At 38.5% G+C, this 24,408-nt stretch overlaps 1 protein-coding gene across 4 annotated transcripts in view; it reads left to right on the plus strand.

The window, feature by feature from the left end:
• Positions 1-24,408, plus strand: part of specc1 (sperm antigen with calponin homology and coiled-coil domains 1) — a 117,737-nt gene that overhangs the window by 56,931 nt on the left and 36,398 nt on the right. For all 4 annotated transcript variants that reach the window (XM_066658577.1, XM_066658576.1, XM_066658578.1 and 1 more), the window contains 7 exons: positions 6,143-7,719; positions 11,430-11,637; positions 12,683-12,756; positions 13,087-13,262; positions 20,605-20,789; positions 21,580-21,680; positions 22,818-22,890. In XM_066658577.1, coding sequence (XP_066514674.1) covers positions 6,143-7,719; positions 11,430-11,637; positions 12,683-12,756; positions 13,087-13,262; positions 20,605-20,789; positions 21,580-21,680; positions 22,818-22,890 — 2,394 coding nt within the window. The remainder of the gene's footprint in view (positions 1-6,142; positions 7,720-11,429; positions 11,638-12,682; positions 12,757-13,086; positions 13,263-20,604; positions 20,790-21,579; positions 21,681-22,817; positions 22,891-24,408) is intronic.

Consider the following 24,408-nt stretch of genomic DNA (forward strand, 5'->3'; position numbering starts at 1 on the left):
TCTAAATGCTGTACACATAAAGATTTATGGGCCATATATTAATTCAATAAAATCATTTTCTGTAATTACTTTATCCCACACAGGGTCGTGGCGCATCAAGAGTCTACCTAAAATGTTTGAACACAAGGCAGGAACAAAACGTGATTAGGACGCCATTCCATCGAAAGACAATAACCTCATTCACTAAAATACTTACACCTGTGGGCAGATTCACACAGCCAGTCCACATACCAGCATATGTTCCATAATGCACTATAATTGGTGTGGTGCCTTAGAATGTTTGCAATGCTATTACGAACCTTGGCTTAGGAAATCTGGCCTTGTAAAACCATAGACTTTTGTTTAACAAAAATCTAAAATTGTTATTCATATACTTATACCTAGTTATACACCAGTGGTTTCCAGAATGATCTGCTGTGCCCCCTTTTGTAGATGAGAATGTTTACGAGCCCCCTACCCCTACCCTCTAACACACACCTACATACACTTTGTTTCTAGAATCCAAAGGAATTTATTTTAAACATTGTAATTCATACAAAACTGCAACTTACTTATTCATTTATTCATTCAGTCACTCACTATCTGTAATCACTTCTCCAGTTCAGGGTCGTGGTGGGTCCGAAGCCTACTCAGAATCACTGGGCGCAAGGTGGGAACACACCCTAGAGAAGGCACCAGTCAATTGCAGGGTGACACAACTTCAATTTCTTACTGAAAATAAATACATTCATTCATTCATTCATTATCTGTAACCCTTATCCAGTTCAGGGTCGCGGTGGGTCCAGAGCCTACCTGGAATCATTGGGCGCAAGGCAGGAATACACCCTGGAGCCAGTCCTTCACAGGGCGAAAATAAGTACATTAAAAATTAAATAAAGTGGCCTGTTTAATCAATAAAGTAACTGGCCTTCATATTATGTGAAGATTTAATGATGAATGGACCTGTAGAAATGCTCCAAAATTACTTGTAATATATATATAAATATATATTTATCTACATTGACTTGAAAGTTAAGAAGTTAATATTTTGGAGATACGTGTTCTTTTTGGACAGAGAGGAAATGTGTTAGGAACGTTATGTGCTGAATATATAGTAATGGTTAGTATTCGTTTCTTTACAAAGGCAAACCTCAAGAAGCAGATCAACAGCTCTCAGACACAGAAATATAGTGAAACTCTGCTCACGTCTGCTCTTATGCCATTCATCACTTTGCTGTATATCTCACTGTCAGCATCAAAAGCTAAAGCTCCTGTTATTTACTTGAGATATTGATGAAAGGTGGTGTGTGGTGGCATGATGATTTACTTTGTGGGTTTGGAACACTGGGGGAGGCTCTTTGAAGGATATTCACTACTTGTTCTACCATATAGTTGATTTAAAGTCTGCTTTGTTTTATAGCCTTAGAGTGGTGGTTGATGTTAAGCTCCACAAAAGCAGCTCTGTTGTTCACTTTTGCCCTTATTTGCACTCTTTTGCACCTCTTGTTGCCTTCATATGTCATTCGGTGTCTTTTCTCTCAACTCAGTGTGTTTTGCATCCTTTCTCTGTCCCCCTCCCCACCTCCGCCTTGTCCTCCCTCTAATTCTGGATCAAAAATAGACGGTTATCAGAATCTGACCGGGTCAAGGACAGCCAAGCTCACACAGATTTTGGAGTCAGGAAACTCTTGTCCCATCCAAGATTTTAAGCCGTTCCTTTTGTGCCCTCATTAATTAATGGATTGTGTTGTTCTACGAGCTTGTTTGGTTTCGTTTACACTGGCTGGATTTGCCAGAATTGAACTTGGGGGCAGTGCCAAGTGGGTGATGAGAGTAAATTGGTCAAATGAATCAACTGTTGCTCTCATTGGAGTCTCCAAAAGCCCCATTATCTCCCAAGAATTTGCATATGTAAATACTTCGATAGTGGCACTATGGTTGCCCATTTTAATGCCTGGATTTACAGAATGCACTGGGAACAGCTGAACATTTTGCTCACATCTTGGTACTCACTTCCACTGGAAATGTCACTTCACACAGTTGCTCAAATGCATAGTGATATTTTACAACAAATCTGTATTGGCACGAGAGTTCTATTTGTGTAGTTGTATTTTGGACATTAGTGGCATTGTGCTGAAAACGTCTGTCTCTGATGTATATTTATAATCTCTTTTTCAGCACAACCCTTTCAGTATGCCACACACATCCAAGACAAGTCTGTCAAATTCAGGATCTAATGCGGCATGTTGTGAAGGTCATATCTGTGTAAGAATTCAAAGGAGAGAATATGTTTCCTCTTTTTTTTTTACTTTTTGCAGTTCATATGGGTTTTATTCTGCTCGAGAGGAGTAAGAGGAGAATACTCAGAGGTGGCTCAGAGTCCAGGGCCAGCCATTAGTCAGCTTAATGGAAAGAAGACAACCATTCAAACACTGCTCCCATTTTGTGCCTGAATTTCTTCACTATATCAAAAGAGCCAACAGGGATTTCAGTCTGGGGACTTTACAGAAGGTTTATCGTCAATAAGACTGTAGGTGTTGCTTTGTGCCCAATAGTCTAAATGGCCTAGCTCATATTTACAGGCCATTTTGCCTCAACTTCATTCATTTATGAATTAATTTATGGTGAAAAACTGTCAATTCCTGACAATAAAAGGTTTTTTTTTAAAGATTTTGAATACAAGTTCTGTTCTGTTTTTGGGAAAAAAATCAATTCTAATATTAATTGCTCTTGCAATGTGTGTTTAACTGAGGTATTCAATAATATTCATATAACAAGCAACGCTGTAATTTATTAATTTATTTTTTGTGAAGAATTTATTTTGTCACTGTTAAATACACAGACTATTTTGAGCTGTTCAAGTGGCCAAAGATTGGGTGGAGCTGGAACTCCCAGTTTTCTCAGTTTTTCAGAATTCATACAGGGTCTTACATTGTGTTTGGGGCTTTTTTTGTGCTATGTTGGAGTTTGTTTGTTTGATGTGTGATGATATGTGTGTTGGTCAGGAGAGATCACTGTCAACCTGTGTTTGAGCACTGGAACAAAACCATCTTTATTTATGTAGTAAAAGGTTGTATTTATACAGTAAAATAATAATCAGTTTTACAGTGTATATCTGTATCTATATGAGTTTCTATGATACAAATTTTAAGTTGCAATTATAGGTTTAGATTTAAAGGCAAAATTAATAGGTTTCAGCATTCCCCCACACAAGTGGATAAATATTTTAATGATGATGATGGTGATGTATAATTCAGGAATGTGCGTCCTGGTTCTGTCTGGATTACACGTTTTACAAAAAGAAGCACCAAAAAACTGAACCAGAATGAGTCTTAATAGCTCTTGTCCTGACACAGCTTCTCAAAGGACATTCGGTGTATTGACTTAACTGATAGAGAGGCAAGGACCTGGCTCATTAATCAAGTGAAAAAAAATAAATCCACTCACAGACATTTAGTCATGGAAGAGAGAGCAAAATATATGACTCTTTATACTTTATTGAACAAATATTTTGAGTGAAAGCCATCCCACATGACTGAAAGCAACCCCACATTAGCCCTGTCATAGCTTTCAACAAAATCCATATTTGAACGCCGCGGTTTTGTTTTACTGCTGTTTTCCGTAAACCATAACTCGCTACTTTTGTTGTCATAAAGCACAAGCACATGCAAGCTGCGGCTAAAAATAACCACGGCTGACGGGTGATAAAGTCACGGCTGAGACCTCTCAGCTCCCTGGACCTTTTATATCAGCTGGAAAATGCAAAGAGAATACTAAACAGCCATATGGCTCCCTGAAGATGGAGGGTGAGGCATAGTATGACTGACGCAAGTTATCCTCACTATGAAGGCAGCTTCAATTAAATGGTGGTTATATAATACAGAGAAACCTGGAAAAAGCCGGTCGCAGTATTAATTCTGGCAGCTAAAATGTGTACTAGTGTTAGTCTCATTATAGTGATTTAATTATTGTTAGGATTAGTCTAGTGTTAGTCCATTAAATTACAATAACAGTCTAATTTCAGAGGTATTAATCTTTCAGACATGACTTATTACTAATTTTATTAAACAACAGCTTAAAAATCGTTACATTTAAAAACATGTTAACATCCATCCAAATTATGCAAGGAATATGGCAAGTTTGTTCTTCAAATGCATTTTACATTTATTTGACATTAACATTTTATGCTCAAAGTGCACTCCAAAAGGTGCATGCACTTCTTGTCATCCTGAAAATTATTTCCTTTTGATTTTCTGTTTTCCAGTCAAAACTGATCATTAAAGAGATTTGACCACTTTTGTTTAGTATTTGTTAATTGAAGAAAAGTACACTGCAGTCTGTTATAGTTCTTGTTTTCAAATAAGCCGTCAAATAGGTCATCAACAAATAATGTTTTTTCAAAATTTTTGTTAACAAAATTATGGTCTTCATACACTTTTTTCTCAATGTAGTTTTATAGTAAATTTTTCTGTGTCTACTAAATCTCACATTGCCCAGTGTGAAAGCTCTTTTTTTGGCCATAAGCACAACACTCTTATTGTAACCCCCTACACACCGCTCTAGAAAATTCCCTGCACTGCAGGGGTATTGTCATCAGTTGTAACCAGAGCCCCCCATGTTTGTGTTGGTGTTTGCTGATTATTCTAAAACCAACAATAAAACCTTTCACCAGTCTCCCCTCTTCACACAAGGCCTAGGGTACACCAGCCGTTCTACAGAGTGCTCTGGAATGATTGGCTGTATGGCCCTCTGATGCCACTCAAATACCAGTTGACTTGTTTTCTATTGGACTGCTATGGTTACAATACGGAGAGGCAGTGCCTGGTGGACATTTGAATATGACAGTACAAAACATTTTCTGTCCAGTCACAGACTGAATGAATGACCTCTCACACTGATACTTTGAGCCTTGAACAATGGTATGAAATGAAAGGCTGCATTGTCACTTATCTTGTAGACCAAGTGACCATGAAGAAGGAATCATTTGTAGGTGGCTGGCAAAGAGTGTTCACATGGGGATGTTGTTGTTAATGGTGAGAATGTAGTTTCATTATAAGGGAAGGAATTTCAGTTTTTTTTTCTTAAAATATTTAGACACATCACATATATATAGACACTTAGGACACAGAAGTATATTATTTATTTTTTAATTTTATTTATTTAGTATTATAGCTCTATCACAATTTCATTCCACCTCATGTACCACATGTGATGCGAATGACAATAAAGTTTCCTTGAATCCTTGAATCTTAGAGGTCGGCATGGTGGCACAGCATAGGTGTGAGTGTGTGAGTATGTCGCCCTGTGAAGGACTCGCGCCCCCTCCAGGGTGTGTTCCCGCCTTGAACCCAGTGATTCTGGGTAGGCTCTGGACCCACCGCAACCCTAAACTTTATAAGCAGTTACAGACAACAAATGAATGAACATACATATAGAGAGGGTATGCACTATCGTGCTGGAACATGCCCCCTCAATTAGACTGAGTGGCAAAATAATCGGCTGTCGGTACTATGCTCTTCTTTAAGGGTTCTATAAAACAATAGTTGTATATAGATCAATGAGGGCTCAAAATCCTTTGGCATGCTTAAAGATATACCCAGACATATATTGAGAATATATCTGTATATGCATAGTTATAGATAACAACTTTTTGAAAATTGTATTATACATCACCAAGAAATGTTCTGCTGTTGCAATGGTAAAGCTTATAATAGCAAAAGAATCATTATTGCTGCTATTTAGAAGTTTCTATGTGGGATTTTAAAAGATTCAACATAGAAACATTTACAATATGCTTTCTATTGATATAAGGTGCCATTTCACAAGGTAGAAAAGCCTTGGTTAAATGTTTGGGGCTCTATATAGAACCTCTGTCTTAGTTAAAAGTCCTTTGGAGGTCCAATTTTTTGAACAAAAACTGTGAAACCAGGACTGAAACAAGCGATGACCTGATTCAATTAAAGGAAGTTAGATTCAACAGTGATCCCCCTCACAGCCCCATTGAAAATATGGCCAGCTGTGACATCACATGCAAATCCTCTATACACAGCTGTTTGAAAAAAAAAGGCTATTAAATTTTTAAACAGTCCTGGGCTTATTTATACTTAGAACTTTGTGCCATAGAAAAGTCATAATCTGTAAAACATGTTTTGTCTCTCTGTAGGTATCCAGTCAGGAAAAAAGTCAGGGATACCTGCTCCCCGAGAAATCCCTCAGACCATCTCCAGAGACCGTACCTCACTACGGGACCAGCTGAAGACCACCAGTGCCAAGAAGATGATTCCCAGTGCCAGCACTTCCAGTCTGTCCACCTTAGCAAAGCAAACCCGTGGTACAGTCAAGACAAAGACAGAGGCTGAGAGTGCAGACAAGGCCCTCCTGGAATGTCAGGTCAAGGAGCTGCTGGCAGAAGCCAAGGCCAAGGAGTTTGAGATCAGCAAGTTGCGGATGGAGCTGCAGCGGTGCAAAGGTAAAGGATCACCGCAGGAGGCAGGAACACCAGATGGGACGTCAGATGGGGAGAGAAGTCAGCCACACTCCCCAGACATGCAGACGTTAGTTAAGGAGCTAAAGGAGAAGAATGGACGCTTCCAGAGGGAGCTGGCTGCTTTACGGGAGGAGAACCAAACCTTGAAGGAAAAGCTAATCTCTTTGGAGATTTCTCCAGTCTCCAGTGGTAATGTCACTGCGAATTCCACATCACTAACCAGCCCAACCACAACGTCCACATCATTAACCAGTCCTGCTAAACCTTCCGTTAATGGGGTTCTCCCAGAGAATAACAGCCATGAAATGGTAACAAGTAGACCGCAAAATGCAAGTCCATTAAAAACCTCTGTATCTTCTAGTAGCGACCTCACCAAAGGTACTCCATCACCTTCCCCAGACTCCTCAGAATTTGAGAAGATCCCATCTTGTTCGGATTCTATCAGCAGCAGCACCAAGGGTGTTCCCCCGGAGACCATGGAACGAGATATATCAGTGGAGTGTTTAACAGAGCGCATCCAAAAAATGGAGGAGAGCCACCACAGCACGGCGGAGGAGCTCCAGGCAACCCTGCAAGAATTGGCAGACCAGCAGCAGGTTGTTCAGGAGCTGACACTAGAGAATGAACGACTGGCTGAGGAGAAAGGTCTCCTTCAAACCTCGCTACAGCAGCAGAGGGAGCGTGTGGAACTCCTGGCCCAAAAGAACGAGGCCCTTCTCCAGAGGCTTAGAGAGCAAGCCCAAATTCAAGAGGCTGATGCTTCACGTGCTTCCAGGACAGCAGAGCTGGAGCTACGCCTGGCAGAGCAGGTGGAGAACTCGCGGTTCGAGAGGGAGAAGCTTGTGGACATTCAGCAGCAGCTGACTGGGAGTTTGAGAGCTTTGGAGAAGGAGCACCAGGAGGCACAGGCTACTGCCAGAGGCTTGAAAGAAGAGCTAGATCTCATCCGACAGCAGCTGGAAAAGGAAAAAGAGGCTGGAGCTGAAGCTGTAAGGCTGGCAGAAGAAAACCACCAAGGAATGGATGCTCTGAAAGTGGAGAATGAGCGTTTGAAGGGCCAGGTGGAGACAGAGAGACAGAAGGTGGTGGAGCTTAAGGCGGTGCAAAGTGCCAGCAACAGTACAGAGCTGCAAGCCTTACTGAAAGCAGCTCATGTAGACAGGGACAAGCTTGAGGTTACCTGCACTGAGCTGAGGCAGGAGCTTCTGCAGGCACACAGTGAAATGGAGCGAATTCAGGGCATGCTCAACAAGGTTGGTTTCTCTACTTTGCCTGTTTAACAAAAAAAAAAAAAAAAAGAAATTAAAAAATTTACTCACTGTTTTTGAGTGAATTGAGCGGCAGTGTTTTCTCTAGGATTTTCTTCAGCAGCAGTGGCAGCCCCACACTCATCCCCACACCCCCAGTAATGTTAGCTAAGGTAACATGGCCTTGGCCTGTTAACAAAGTTGCCTTTCTCAATGTAAACTTTACAGTCTTAGTGATCTACTACGGCTTTCTGTGGTCTCAATTTGGCTTTAAAGTAATTTTGCACTGTCAAAATGTGGGGTGGTGGGTTGTGGTGGGAATTAAAAAGAGCTTGGAGCTTGGACTCGGTGAGGATTAGCCTGTGTGTGACAGGTTTTACATTAACTCAAGAACACATGTTCTTTTCAACTTTAAAGCCTATCAATTTTAACATTAGCTAATTTTCTCATGCCTCCTCTTCCTGTATTCATCATTTCAAACTAAATGCCCTCCACAGTGGCTGGCCACAGCTGAAAAACTGGTTACAAGGCATTTAAGTAAGGACAAGTGCTTTTATGACCCATGCCAAATCTCACTGAACCCATTGCCCATCTTCTGTTAGACCTAGTGTTTGCTAATAGCCAAAATTTATTTTCCATTACTGCTTACTTTCATGGACTAACAAAGTTTCGAATATAGATCCTAATCAATCAAATTAACAGGATGCATAGATTGCAACACACACATCCAGAACCCCATCCAGGAAAATTCTAATAAAACAAGATGTTCTATTTGTCAGAGTTAGTGGTTCCCCTGACTAACAAAGCCTTATGGGAGGACGTGCCTTCGTTTGCACCAGTCACTCCCCTCCTTGCAGGGAATTGTTAACACTGGACACAATCCAAGGAATAAGTAGACTACGACTGTAGCAAAACACTACACATAGGCTAGTGTAACACACAATGTACCTCAAATGAAGGTGATTAATGTGGTTCTTAAAGAGCTAGAAAAGAACCAGCTGTTGCAAGAAGCCACTTTTGTAACCTACCCTCTCCAGAAACTTAAAACTCCTCACTTTAAACTAAAGAGTGTAATTCAATTTTATAGCACTGCCTTAAAATGAAGAGGGTGTGGGTGTTTTTTCCTACCTTCCTCTGAAAGTTACATAGTGCAGCTACAGCAATGCTGAGCCTGGAGTAGCAACGGCTAAGGTTCTGTTCTCCAAAATACAGATCAGTGAAGCATTACAATGTCTTTGAAGCTGTAATTTTTAATACCTTTAAAAGGTGCCTACCTACTTGTAGACATGTAGTATGAGAAGAAATTACGACTCAACTGATGTGGTAAAAGTGCATGGGTTCAACATTAATCATTTATAAAAAAGAAGAAAAGAAAATAGCAGTTTTTTAATCATCTTTTCGTCCACCTTTTTCTATGTAATTATAACGAGAAGAGCCAGAGTTCTGTGTGAGAAAAGCTAGTAAAAAGTGCCATAGCCCACAAGGGTTACTGCTGCCAACCACATTGGACATTTTACTCTTTAATGTTTCAGCATGGGATGTTTGAAAATTAGAGAGTATCTCCAATGAATTCACAAAAGAAAACCTCTGCATCTGTCTCTTTGGCAGACAGGAATGTTGTTGTGGTCACAGAGATTTAAATCATGTTTAAAAATGCAAACATATACAGAAAGAACAGTTAGAGTCTTGTAGGATGAAGACATCAGTGGCACCTCATTGCTGTCCCAACTTATGAACTCAGAACACATGTTCAAGGCAGAATTAACTCTGGCCTCAGTGTGTCCTCTGAAGCAATATTTATGAGCCAAACCCTGTGCCTGATTCTTGTCCTTGGTACTGTTTTTAAAGAGAGTTATTTGGAGGTTGTCCACTGCACTTGGTCATAACCAAGTCTAGTCCAAACCTCTTTAGACTAAATGTTGTGTACTTGATGATGTTCAGAAGGGCAAGGCCCATGGTGACTCAGAATTTGCTGATGTCATGGCTAAAGGAAGGGTCTCTTTTCTGTTCTTCTCCGGGTGGTCCAGTTGTCGTCAATCATGCCCTGGCCAGTGTAACATCGCTCAGAGGATGAGGTAGCTATTCTGGCAATTTTGTACTCTATGCTATGCACTGGTACAACAGCGCATGTTTTACCGGTTCTAATGTTGGCATTAGGAATGGCAATAGGGCAAGATATTTCGTCTTTTTGGTAAGTAGACCTTGAAAATGTGGCCCCAATCATGTCACATTTTGGTATTGTCAGTTGTAGAGGTCATTAAAGTTTACTCGATTCAAGGTGTTATGCCTTAAATATACCATCTTCAGAAATCAGCAATAATTTGTTTGCATCAATATTATTCATATTGTTGCCGTCAGAAACAAATCTTGTACCTTGTACCTTTTGTCGACTGTTGAATATGTGTCAAAATTTCATAATGAATATGCAAATACAAGTTTATATGGGGCGGCACGGTGGCGCAGCAGTTGTGTTCTCCGGGTGCTCCGGTGTCCTCCCACAGTCCAAAAACACGCGTTGCAGGTGGATTGGCGACTCGAAAGGGTCCGTAGGTGTGAGTGAATGTGTGTGTGTGTCTTTGTTGCCCTGTGAAGGACTGGCATCCCCTCCAGGGTGTATTCCCGCCTTGCGCCCGATGATTCCAGGTAGGCTCTGGACCCCCCGCGACCCTAAATTGGATAAGCGGTTACAGATAATGGATGGATGGAAGTTTATATGGAACGCATTTACTCTGACTTACTGCATTTTTTGTCTCTCCTTCTCCAGTATGGTCAGTAATTAAACCCTTCTTTTAAATCTCTGAGAGTAAAAGACAGAATCCACATACCCATTTTTGACTGCACAGAGTTGCTGAGAGCCTTTTTAGAGGCTTTCTAGATTTTCCCATAAAGTACTTTGAAATCTATGCATGTATTATTGTTATTGTTTGTAGCTGTAATTACTTTTGACCAACTAAGGCAATAATAAGTGAGAAGTCTGTTCTGCACTTTGCTCTAATCCAGCAGGATCTGTAGGCTGTATATGGGATGGGCAGTTATGACGCAGGTGTGACAATATTTATACTGACACAGACAAGTAAGGCCACTAGATCTGGCTTGTATGGTTTGTTTTAGAAGCGATTACCTGTAAGTCTGCATTGTTGCTAAGCAATTATAGTTAATAGCTTAACAAAGAATGCAGTCAGTACAGATATGTACACTTAAGTAATAACATCAAGGCGTATATCCTCCATCTTGGATGCAGAGATGTCAGATGTAATTAATGTAAATATAACTAGAATTATTGTACTTCCTGTAGTTGAATTCAGTTAACCTGTGTTTTTGGGTTTTTTAAGCTCCTTAAAATAGCCTTTACTGTTATTTGCTTTGGACAGAAGAGAATTACAGACACTTGGTGTTTAACTCTATTATGGGCTGTGGCTTATGATGACTTACGTATGCCTGTCAATTAGCTGCACAATGATGATGAGTCCCTTGGCTGTTGTCCAATGAGGTCTGTGTTTTCATGTGAGTTTATGGGTCATTCTCACTGTACTCCTCATTCAGAATGTTATAATCTGAAAACCAATAATTCAAACTATCCTATCAGTTAGCTTTCATGCTAACTCTTTAGCTCTCAAACAAAACAATTTGACATACCTATACCAATTGTTGGCATATGAAAACTTTATTTTCTGTGTGTGTGTGTGTGTGTGTGTGTGTTTGGGGGGGCGGGGTAGGTTGAATCAGACAAACAGCAGTATCAGGACAGACTGGAGATGCAAGAGCAGGAACACAAAGCCAGTCTTCTCACTTTAGAAGAGAAGAGCAGAGACAGCGAAGACCAAATCAAGGACCTGAAGGAGACCATCTTTGAGCTGGAGGACCAAGTGGAGCAGCAACGAGCAGTCCGACTGCACACCAACCAGGCCATCCTGGACCTGGAGAGTATGAGAATTATTTTCTCCTTCTCTCTCACTCACTCTCCTATCTCTCTCTCCCTAACTCACTCTCACTCTCACAGTTTGAAAGTCTATTGCAAATATTGAGTGAGTTACAAGCCAGACTTGAGACATGCTTTGCATCTAAAAACCGAAAATTGATTTTCCAATGTGACACCACTACAACTATTGACAATATATGATGCTCTGCACTACATTTTTGCACTTCCCCTGAAATGGATGATGTTTATGAAAAATGGAAAGCTGTCTTTCTGTCTTGAACTTCTGGGCTTACATAACTCCCTGAATAGCTGTGTTCTCTCAGCCATCTTTAACACACACTGGAGCAAATGCTATAAACTGCCTATGTGCGGCAGCCCAAAAATAAACAGTGGCAGAGTTCGTAATTTGGATGGATTGGACACGGCAGTCTGATATAACCAAGCTGTGTCACTCCAACCTCCCTCACTCCATTTTTTTCACAATCATTGCCAAGCCATTTAATACAAGAATCATTTACATGACAAGCCCCACCATCCCCCCATCTCTCTCTCTCTCTCTCTGTCTCTTTCTCTCTCTCCCTCTCTGTCTCTCTTTCTCTCTCTCTCTCTCTCTCTCTCTCTCTCCCTCTCTCTGTCTCTCTCTCTCCCTCCCTCTCTGTCTCTCTCTCTCTCCCTCTCTGTCTCTCTCACTCTCCCAATTTCACTCTTTTTGTGTTTTTTGTTTGATTTTTTTTTGTTGTTGTTGTTTTCCTACCATTAAATTAAGCAGTACGGGGAATACACAGGTCTGAGCAGAAGTGTGGAAGAATGAAAATATTATACAGTGTCCAAATACTAAACAGAGAATCTAAAATAAACATATAAATATTTTAATTATTCAGTGCTGCCCTACTATTTATATATTTTTTTAGATCACAGTTTTGCTTCTTTGTTTGAGCTGTCAGAGAAAGTGGTTCTCCAATTCCATTGCTTTTCTGGGCACATGAATTAAGAGTTGAGGCTTTGCACCATTTAAGGAAAAATAACATTCTACAATATAATATTTTCCAGATCAGATCAAGAGGCTGGAGGAACATAAGGTTGAGCAGGATAAGCAGATGAAAGCCATGAGCAAACAAATGAAGGTAGGATTTCTCTCAGACAATTCATAGGTTATGCACTGCTAGTGATTAACCTTTGGGAGGGTTAATGAAAAATGTCAGGTTTAATTTTGTCAGTCAGGAATGTCAGCTCAGTGACTGTAACTGGTGCCATATTCATATCACAGCACATTTTGACGAATAATTGCCGGTACGATTGCAGTTCTCACTAGCATTCTTCATTAATCAGAGTAATTATATATATAATAAATATATATGGTTTTATTTAAAATATTTATGGTTTTTAGAAAGTTCATCTTTCTTAGGTCTAAATATTCGTTTGTGTGTGTGTGTGCACAATGTGTGTGTATTCAGGAAGAGACAGAGGAGTGGCGGAGGTTCCAAGCTGATCTGCAGACAGCTGTGGTTGTAGCAAATGATATAAAGGTGGAGGCTCAACAGGAGGTGCGCACGTTGAGGAGGAGGCTTCAGGAGGAGCAGGAACGCAGCACCAGACTAGCCTCAGAACTGGAACAGATTCAGGGGGCCAGGTATGGTACCTCTCCAGAACAGCAGGGGGCTCCAATCAGCATTCTCATACCTCAGGATTTACATTGTTTAGCCCTTTCTCTGTTGCACTGTCTCAAAGTCTAAACTTGCTTATAGTGATAGTTTAAAGACTGATGTAGTGTTGGGGTTAAGCAACATAGAGGAGTACTGTTTGATGTAAAATGTAAGTTGCTCTGCATTAAAGCATTTGCCTAATGATATCAATTTATAAATTAATTCATCATCTGTTACTGCCTTGTCTTGACAAGGAAAATGAGGCACTTGAACTGAGGTGTGGACTTGGCACAGGTCATTGTATTCTTAAATTTCTTATACCACATAACTGTACAGAACATAGTTTTCCTCACTATTACAAATGTAAAGCTGGACTGTGTTTGTGCATTTGCTAACACTGAAACAGCAGTAGTGTTTAGTCATAGAGGGAAGAAATCTGCTAAAACTATTTTGTTTGTTACCAGTTTTTTTTTGTCCCTTAAACTATTAATTTGTCTCAAATCACCCAGTCATTATAATACTTTAATACCTAGATATATTAATACATGGGTTTATTCAAATCCAGTCATAAGGTTTTATGGCGGTTTAGAGATTTCTGGTAAACTCAGCTGATGTGCTAAATCACATGCAATGCCTCACCAACAATGCCCTCTGCTTCTTTTTTGTCCTCTGCTCTCTGATGTATTTCTATTTTTGTTTTCATCTGCAGTTCCTGTGTACTTTCTTCTTTCACTTTTCTACTTTCATTCAGTTTGACAGTTGTTATGTGGGCTGTGGATACTTCAAACACATGTGCATGCTAAGCCTTTAAATAATTTAAAGTGGTCAAACACACAGCACTGAGTTTTATGTAACTGATAAGGCTGTAGTTTGTAATAGGTGTAAAAGGTTTTGAGTGCAATGAGAAATCTACATTACGTAATATCATTCTTAAAATGTGCTGCTTTTAATAAGGTGTTTTACTGGTGCCTCGTAAGTTCCATAACCTTTAAAAAGCTATTTTGTGATAATTATTTTTTGTAATTTATTATATTGTCATATCACCCATTTTAGTTTATAAACCCCTATTTTGTCATAGGCCTGTCATGATAATGACTTTTTGAATGGCATTAATAATTGTGATTTATGGTTCAAGACTAAATGGTCTAATTTGCAGATAACATATATTTCTTTCAAATTAAACCTACCTATCTGCTGCTCTTTATAGCACCAGCCATGATCTTGAACCATGAGGTGTTTCAGAATAAGGAATTTTTTATGTCTTTAATTTTGTGCATTTAAAAATGAATTTTTGGTGTAAACATTGTGGCAATCCTGGGTAGTCTAGACTAGGCTTAAATCTCTTTGTAGGAGACCAGCCTCAGGGGTCAATGCCAGTGCTCCTGTATTGTGAAGTGTCTTGTGTTCTGCTGTGTGTGTAGTGCCCTGTCCAGGCTGTTGGCTGTTCTCTCCATGTGTCAGTCCTCCTGCATGAATTCGCTTAGCAGATGCTTTCAACTGTTCCTCCCTCCAAACATCACTCCACTCTTTGACCTGTAGTAGCTTTTCCTTTAGGAATGGATGCAGGATTTTTGAATACTGATCTAGGTATTGGTTACAATAACAATTTTTTCCAGGGTGCCATACAAGTAAGACAGATCAGTATTCAATAAATACAGCTTTTATTCTGAAGCTGAAGTATAAACTTATCCAGCTTTCCTTTTATGTTAGATGTGGTCAGTCTTGTTATGTTTGGTGTCTGAAGTTCATATCTTTAGTTAAAGGCTACTTCTGCAACACTGAAAGCAAATACTTCAGAGTTAAATTTTGTAAACTACATGTTTGACTTAAGTTATGTTGAGTAGTTAAGTAATCTCAAACAGATTTGCTTATGTGCTTTCAGACACGGTATAACACACTGTTATCTAGAAAAATGGCCAGATGTCTGAACAAAATTCAGGTTTCAGGCTAGCTGTTGCTATTGTTTTTAGCTATATTCAGGCTAGCTGTTGCTTTTTTTTTTTTTAGCTATATTTTTGTCCACTTTTCTATAGAAACTACAAAAAGAAGTATATTTGAGGTTACTTAACAGCTCACTATATAAGTTCTAGACATAAGTGTGCAATGTTTTGGGTGTGCTGTTAAAATATGCTAATTTCCAAATAGCTTGTGTTATTTGATTTTAGTTTTATAGCCTTAGAACAAAACTTAGGGAGCTAAATTCAGCTAAATACCCAATACGTCTTTGCTGTTCAACTAGACTTTACTTAAGAGGGGAATCTGTGTCTACTTGATGTCACATCATAAGAATGATGTCACACTTTACTGAGGGGTTAACAAAAATACCACACCTATATTAGCTTATTATGACAACTGACAAACAAGTTAATAGCATTAATAACATTAACAACGCTCGTTAATAACATTAAGGCTTATTCCAACACTTACTGAAATTTAATGACATCAACATGGACAAAAAAACTTAAATGACATCTGCCATTTGTTTGAATATGGATTCATTATGTGTAATGTCAGTTTATGTTGGCGATGAAAGGCTTATGCCCTTAAGTAAAGTGTACCTCAGTGTATTTAAGAAGGTGTAGTTAATAGCTGTCAGTCATTTAATTTGGGTTGCCAGATCTTTAAGGATCTGCCCACACTTGTATTTTACTCTCCCCATTCTTCACCGGCGTACCTCGCTACCCCCCCTTTCCTAAGACGCCTCTGAGGTCACTCTCTAAAGGACTTTCCTCAGACACGACCACCTTTTTGTAACAGCCAGGTGAGTGTACCGCTAGCACCAGCCAAGCTATCTCACAGAATGAAGAATGAATGGATGGATCTAGCAGATAACTGTGTTCAAAGGAATACGTCAGCATTTGACAACACTCTCTTGTATCTGAGGTGACCACAGTTATTTTGATCAATGTGTCAATGTACATAAACCCATTGACTCAAAACACAATTACAGTACAAACCAATGAGCGGTTTTTCCAGCACTGCACCTTGGTCTTGTAATATAATTGTTTCAGTGGGTTTGCTCTTCTTTTAGAGACAGAGAGAAATGCTGGAGTTTTCCTTTGAGTCAAGAGCTTTTGTGCCTCCAGATCTCTCCCCCACACACACCAAAACTGCCTCTGCTTGGGACAATCCTAACATCTGATTGGCTGTGCTTTTTGTCATTTAACAGTGCTTTGGTCTGCTTTGCCCTTGTATTGTTTTCCCCTCTTTTTTGAAAAGCTCTGGCATATGGCGCCACCTGCTGTTTGTTGTGATCGCTGCCCCCTTCTGGTGTGAAATCTACATGTCTCAAGCTTTTCTTAAAAAGCTTGAAATTGAATACAAATAACCTCTCTTCTTGGACATGACAGAGATTTTTAACTGGTTTGAACTGCCAATGGTACCTGTGCATTTCAGACAATGCATGACGGAGATGTGAGCGTTTGCTGTGTTAATGAAACACATTTCATGAATGAAATGGTGACGTTGCCCTCTTTAATGATAAAATAATGCTTGCTGTTATTTAAACAGGTTATACGTGTGGTTGTACACATTCATTTGGACACGTCTTGTCTTCTTTTTGTTTCAGAATCACATCTGGAGCAGCATTCGAAAGCAGCAAGACTGCAGTGGAAGGACGATAGAGAATTTAATGTTTCACCCAAAAATGCAGTATTACAACTCAGATATTTATGTATAAGTGTTATTTTTGAAAAGCAAAATTCTACCATTAGGTAGATTTTTATGAAAAATTTCAGACTGTATGTACTGGTGGTGTTATATTCGAAAATAAGTTTACACATCTTCAGCTGAGAACACTGTAAACATGGTATTTTCAGTAAGTTTAGCGCATAATATCAGATTATATGCATTTAGTACAAAGAAAAAATTGGCTTTTTATTTTATAAAGGCCACATTAAATAAACTAAACTGTGGTCTCTGTAGAAGTTGTTTACTTTATTCACCTAAAAACTCAACAAGCATATTATTTGAGCAGGGGTCCAAAACCTTGAACCATATGACTATATGTGCATAATCGCATGTAGATTTACTTGTGCTAGACATAATGGTAGCATATTTATTGGAAATAAAATGTCAGTTCACACTTTACATTTTAAAATATCTTCTCAGTAATATATCAGATATGTAATGTATTTATCCGAAATACAACTTTCCCGCATACAAATTGCTGAAGGGGCCACTGGGTAGCTGTTGAATTCTATAAAAGAAAATGTGTAAAATTATCTGTAGTAAATTATTAATATAAATTCAGATGTTGAGAAAAGCTATATTTCTTTGATTGTGAATATTTCATGTTATTTTTAGTTTATAACTCAAGCACTTCTTTATCTTGATTATTTGGCTTTGGAGCAAAACTGTAAATATATAATACATTCATCACGAATTAATGGGAATGGACGGAGAATATTGAAATTAAAAAATTAACAAGCATACGCTGTGTCTTTTACACTGGTGTACTGTATTTTACCTGAAGACTTACTTTTCTTTTTAGTGTGAAGGTTGTCGTATACAAGTATTCAGATACTTTAGTTATGAATTGTATATCAATGATAATTTATGGATCGATTTTTCATTTTTTTATGCATAGCTATTAATAAGATTCAGACACTAACACTCAGTAAAAATTTGTAATTTGTTGAAACGAAGTTGATAAATTTGTCCCATTCCTCTTCACCTTCAAAATGCTTTATTTCCACTCTATATGAGTACAGAGACATGTTTTTTTTAAAGCCCGCATTAACTTCCCAGGTTCATTTTCTTGACAAATGAGAGATGTCCACTCATGTCCTAGTACATTGCTCCATTAATTGTTCTTTGATTATGGGTAATGCCTCAGTAGTCTCACTCACATACTTTTTTTTTTACATATTTAATGTATTCTTTTGTGCTTAGGTATATATATTTTAAAGTACACAATTTAAATTTGATGTACATTTGAGGAGAAGGATTTTGGGAACAATAACAAAATTATCTGAATACTTTCTTCTCACTGAAAAATTGACTCTGTGCTGTACTGCCTTAGAAAGTAAGCCAACTGTTACCAAACCAGCACTTTCTAGCTTTGTTTTAATGGCTTGTATTTATCTGCTAGAATTGCTAGACTCTTGACAGCTTGACTAAACAGCATGATTTAACAGGATTAAGAGTTTTGTTGTTCAGAGCTGTATATATTATAATGAAAGGGTCTACAGCTGTGCAGTTCAGTGCACTTTACTGTTGTTTTTTTTTCCACGTTTACATCAACAGGGACCTGCCTTGTGGCCTTGATTTTATGTGTACTTTATGTTTTCAAGGGTTTTTATACCCTTTTGTGGCCTGACATCAATAGGCAGTTTTTGAGATCCAGCACTAGATGGCGCAACAATGGTAATATTATAGCAGTTTGTGTTATTCTGTAAAAGCAAATTTGATTTGATGTTGAGGCCTAAAGTGAAGGTTTTAAGTCTGCCAAAGTCATATAGCTGTTCAAATAGGAAGTGTGTTCCATCACTTGTCATGTTAAAAGTTTAAAGATGTGAAGTTAGATTTCAAAACACTTCAATCTGTATCCTTGTCTGTGATAGCTTCCCCACTTTACTCACTTTATGAACACTTAGTCGTCTGCTTTACTTTTAAATGACATTTTAGACATTTCAACATGAATTTCATAATGGTTTTAATTGTCTTTGACACAGAAGAGCCATCCGGAGATACTCAGTCAGACACTTTACTGCCATTTTTGTGAATCTCAGGTTTCAGTCACTCGTGTTCTGCACACTCAAGAGCATATACAATGTGCTGCTTGTGGAAAGCAAATAAAAAAAAAAACAGATTGAACACCCAGGGGGTGGGGGGTCTCGATATAATGTAATGAAAAGGCAGGTGCTCCTAACACAAGAGTGATGAAGATACAGAGGGTTTTGCACTGGGGTAGTCGAGGTAAAGTAGTCCAAAAACATGTACGTCCCAAAAAATATGAACTATATATGAAATAAATATGAATATGTATTTAAGGAAATATGAACCGATGATAAAACTTGAACAAGTCAAATAAATATCGGGTCAGTACCCACTGCCTTCCACTGAGCTTGCTGGGGTTTCATTCCCACTTCAGGCAACACTAGACTCTTGATTTTCCAAATGCCATAAATATGAATGCACTCAGGCCATCATCAGGAGCTTACATTTTTGATCAGCATGTGGATTTCTTTACTTCTGCTAGTCCCCGTTTAAAACCCTTTTCTTTGGACACTCAGCTTTTGTTTTACAAGCACATGCTGGTGTGAAAACTTCAGGACTTAACCATGCCAGAAAAAGGATTACTCAGTGCTCTTTCAGACCGAGAGCTTCAAATAAAACAAGCCATGTTCTTTGAGATTCCATGAATGTGCAAACGTTTACCTTATTTACTGTTGTGTGTAACTATGACAAACCTGTGACCAAAATGCTGTCTACTTCTTGTCACTTATGGTTATTCATTTATGATTGTTGATTCACCTTTTTACGCAGCGTGTTGTTATTTAGAGGTTAATAAATCACAGTTTCCTCATAGTTTTTCATGTCCCTCTGTGTGTTTTTTAAGGACATCTCCTCTGGGGGATGCCCTTTTATTTTCCCATGTTTCTCCGCATTCATTTACTGGAAGCTATATATGATGCTAATGGCCTGGGACTGTTTTAGACTGGATGTTTATGAAGTGTTAAAATGTCTGTTGCTTTTGCTGATAAGTTGTCTGCGAGCGTTTCGGCTAGGGAATAATATTGAATGCAAAATGTATCTTCTGTCAGTTTTGTGAATGCAGTTTACAGATAAAAATATAACACTGTAGCAACTTTGCAAGCTGTGGTCCCATTAGATCACAAATTGGATGCATTTTTGCAAAAGTTTTTAAAGCAAATTCATAAACAAAGTATAAAACTAGCAACATTCCCAACTGTTATTTGGGTAATGTTATAAATAATGGTATAATAATTTAATGAAATTTACAGTTAAATAGTCTATTACAAACTATGTATGTATGGAACTAACTATGAACTATATTTGCATTTGAGGCATAATATTCTAACAATCAACACTGTAGCAAATGTTATTGCCCTTAAAATAACCTACTTTTTAAACTGAATTATGTTATGGTATTATGAGATATATCCATTGTATACATTACTTCACATTAGAATTAGAATTTACATAGAAAATACATTTGTTAAATAAGCACATTGTAGATTACTATGTCTCTACATTTATAGGGTAATTGAGAAGTGAACTCACTCAGTCCACAGTATGTAACAGTGTCAAATGTGGTGAACTCTTTCCTATGCTTTGCTCTATATATGTCTGTTTGATTGGCAGGTCACGAGTGGACGAAGGAAGCCTCTCTGACTCTGATAGCAGTCCTCACTGGTGTGGAATCTCTGTGGCCCAGAACCCGTCTGACAGTCTGCTAACCAGCGGGAGTTTGAGTGGAAGCAGCACTCCCTCAGAACCTGGAGCCACCGTTAAATCCCTCATCAAATCCTTCGACACAGCTGTAAAGAGTGAGGACTCTCCACCATCATCACTTCTCAGTGTTCATGTGGAGTTTTCACTTTATTAAATCTCATACAAGTCCAGCCATATGCAACCATTCCTAAGTTTGAAAATCTTAATAATGTTAATAATATGTTACTTTATTCAATAACCTTAACGGTTAGGGTTAAATGTTTTACACAAGCACACAATATCTGGACACTATTGGCATACCTCTATCAGCGGAGAACAGCTTCTTGCTTCAGCGTTCTCCAAACATCTGTGTCATCTCAGCCTCCATCTATCATGTTGTTATCCAAGGGTCAGGAAAGACTGGTCCAATTACTGTAGCCAGGACATTTTTATATGCTTTTATAAGCTCTGCCCATCTTTGTGTTGGCTTAGAACTCCTAGGATTATCAGAGGGGAGATAGGAGAGCTTTGGCCATTAATCTGAGAAAGACGACATGGCAGGCTGGAGAACATATTTAATACTCTTGTAATAACAAAGACAAAGAAGCCCATTATTAATGCCTCCAACAATTAATCTTACACAGATGTAATCATAGCACTTTAACAATGGCTTGGTAAAACATAGGACCACACAGACTTGGACACTCATTCATTCACTGATCAGCCAGCAGTAAAAGAAGATCATAAACTTGTCTGTATTATAGGTGCAACGCTACATAAAATGAAGTAACCAAACTGAACCACATTAATACTTTAAAACCATTTAAACTGAACTCTCTATACCTACACTCTGATGTATTTTGTGGCCAATTTTATGGAAAATATTGAGCTGAATATTTCCTCTAGATGGACCTGGCACTGCAGTGCAGATGCATTCAACTCCCAGAAGCCCCTTGAGTGGAATTCCAGTGCGAACTGCTCCTGCTGCCGCTGTCTCGCCCATACAGGTACTACACATAACACAATTCATAGCAAACAATGCTACTGTATAATATAAACTGAATGATTGCGAGCATTTTACCCTGCTCTTCAATGGTAAGGCCCCACACAGGACCACCACACATCAGGTATGTTTTGAGTGGTGGATCAGTGTCAGTGCTGCAGTGACACTGACGTGGTGGTGATGTGTTACAATGTCTGTTGTGCTGGTAAGAGTGGATCAGACACAGCAGGGCTGCTAGAGTTTTTAAAGCCCACAAGTGTCACTGCTGAATTGAGAATAGTCCACCAACCAAAAATATCCAGCCGACAGTGTCCTGTGTCCACTGATAAAGGACTAGAGGACGACCAACAAAACTGTGCAGCATCAGATGAGTTACTGACACATGTACAGTTGCTCAACTGCGTCTCATTTTTTCATTTAACTCCTTTCTCTGGAGATTATGCAGATTGTGTGTGCTATGAATGTCCGTGTCCACAATTGGTGTGGCTTAAGTAACTGAAGTCACTAATTACACATCAGTCAGCCACAAGATTGAAACCACTGAAATGTGAAGTGAATAACATTGATTACCTTGTTAAAGTGACACGTGTCTTTCAATTAAATATATTAGGCAGCTTGTAAACAGTCAGTTCTTTAAGGTGATGTGTTGGGAGCAGTAATAAAGGCTGTCTTAGGCATCCTTAAGCCTTGGGAGCCTATGACACTGTCGCCAGGTCACAGGTTGTCATTTCTTGGACCACTTTTTTTTTTTGGTACTAACCACTGTGCCTAGTTTTGTCTCTCTGATCCTTACACTCAGATCCTAACCTGTTTCCTACATCAGCTTCAAGAACAGACAGTTCACTATATCCCACCCTTCAGCAGGTGCCACTGTAAAGATGTTATCAAAGGTGTTCACATTATTTCTAATTGCTTTTAATAATGAGGCTGATCAATGTCAGTGGAATAAATCTTTGGGCATTTACTGTAAGTAGTTTTTGTGTTTTTATAAGAGTGGTGTTCAGCATGAGTGACATAATGCTGTAGGTTCTATAAAAAGCCTTTTAGCTAAGAGTTTCAGTAAGTGATCATAATTACTAAATCTATTATCTACTATGTATTTGACTTATTGAATCAATTCTGTGATTTACTTTTACTTTAGAGGCATTCGGGTATCAAGCCCCTGTCTAAAACCTTGGAAAGAAGGATCAATCTCGGAGATTTCTCACACTCAGGTATGCATTTCAAGTAAAATGCTATGCTATACACACAACTTACCCATATCCCCTAAATGAACTTGTTGTTACACATTGTATCATACTGAGACAGCATTGCTCCACACATTGAGCAGACCTGGGAGAGGAGCCTGAACCTTTTTTCACAATGTTAAATGACATCATACAGAAACATGAGTCAAGCACTAGTCAAAATAGTCAACGACTGAGGTGAAACTTAGGAAGCAGTTGACATTGTTTCCAAAAATACAGTCATATCCAAGCGTTTTTGTGCTGCTTAAGTGATAATAATGACAAGTCGTCTCATAATTATGACTTATTAACTGATAATAATGACTTGCTATCTCATAATAATGAACAAGCATTTCATAACTATGAGAATACTTATGTGAGTACAAGATAAGATAAGATATCATTATGAGTCACTGTGAATGTTTCACTGACCTGCAATAGAACAAAAACAGGTCACTGTTGTTGACAGGCTAAGCACTGCAGAAACTGCACTAGTAGCTTTGGAGGAGTGTAAGATAGATACCCCACCCTACTCCTCTGCCTTGATTTCATAATACAAAGCGAATTACACTCTGCCACTCTAGGGGGAGCCCATGAGCAAAATTACCAGATCTTTACTAGTGTTCCTTTAAGTCATAATTATTAGAAATATTTTCAAAAATCTTACTTCTTATAACCACACAATTACACATATTGCATGTTTTATTTTGGGTATGTTTTAAGCTTATCATATTGACGAGCAGTGTTTATGAAGTTGTCTAAGGTGGAGACTTGGTTCCTTGTGAGTGTGACCTTTTTCGGCCTTCGCAGTATTCACACAGTTTGAGACATGACTCAGACTCTGTCTCTGTTCATGTTATATATGGCTCTGTGGGTCTTTCACAGTAAATCCACTCAAAGATGAAATCACACTGGCATCCAACCTAGGAGTTCAACTTGCATTAAATATAATACGAGTTAAAAACACAATGGTTTTTATTCTTTATTGAGAACAGATCGGTGCTGGGAACGACAGGAAACTAATTGTGTGTGATTCATAAAACCATCATTTGAGATTAAAAAGAGCATGAATATCAGTGTAAACAATGAATCAGCTTTTGCTGCCTCTAGTCCCTTATTTACATGTCTGCTCCCTATCACAGGGGTTCTCAACATTTTGGCAAATTATCCCAAAGGAACTTTTAAATGTCCTTCAATCCCAGACTTTTTATAACCTTGATTAATTGTGGCATTTTCCTTAAGTAAATAATTTTTAAAGCTAATTTTTTTTCCATTCAAAATGTATCCATCAAGAAAACTTTTGCCCAAAGCTGAGGGGTTTTATAAACCTTCCACTGATACTTTTGCTGCTGCTGCTTCTATAAAATGTCAGTCTTTTTATTCTATATATATTTAGTGTATATTATATATTAGATTATCTAAAATGTATATAACTATATCTGTCAAAAATATTCCTTCATAACATCAGAGTGAAGGTCTAATTTGACATTAGACTGGCATTATTTG

This window comes from Hoplias malabaricus, chromosome 2 (assembly GCF_029633855.1).
Source record: "Hoplias malabaricus isolate fHopMal1 chromosome 2, fHopMal1.hap1, whole genome shotgun sequence".
Classification (NCBI taxonomy): Eukaryota; Metazoa; Chordata; class Actinopteri; order Characiformes; family Erythrinidae; genus Hoplias; species Hoplias malabaricus.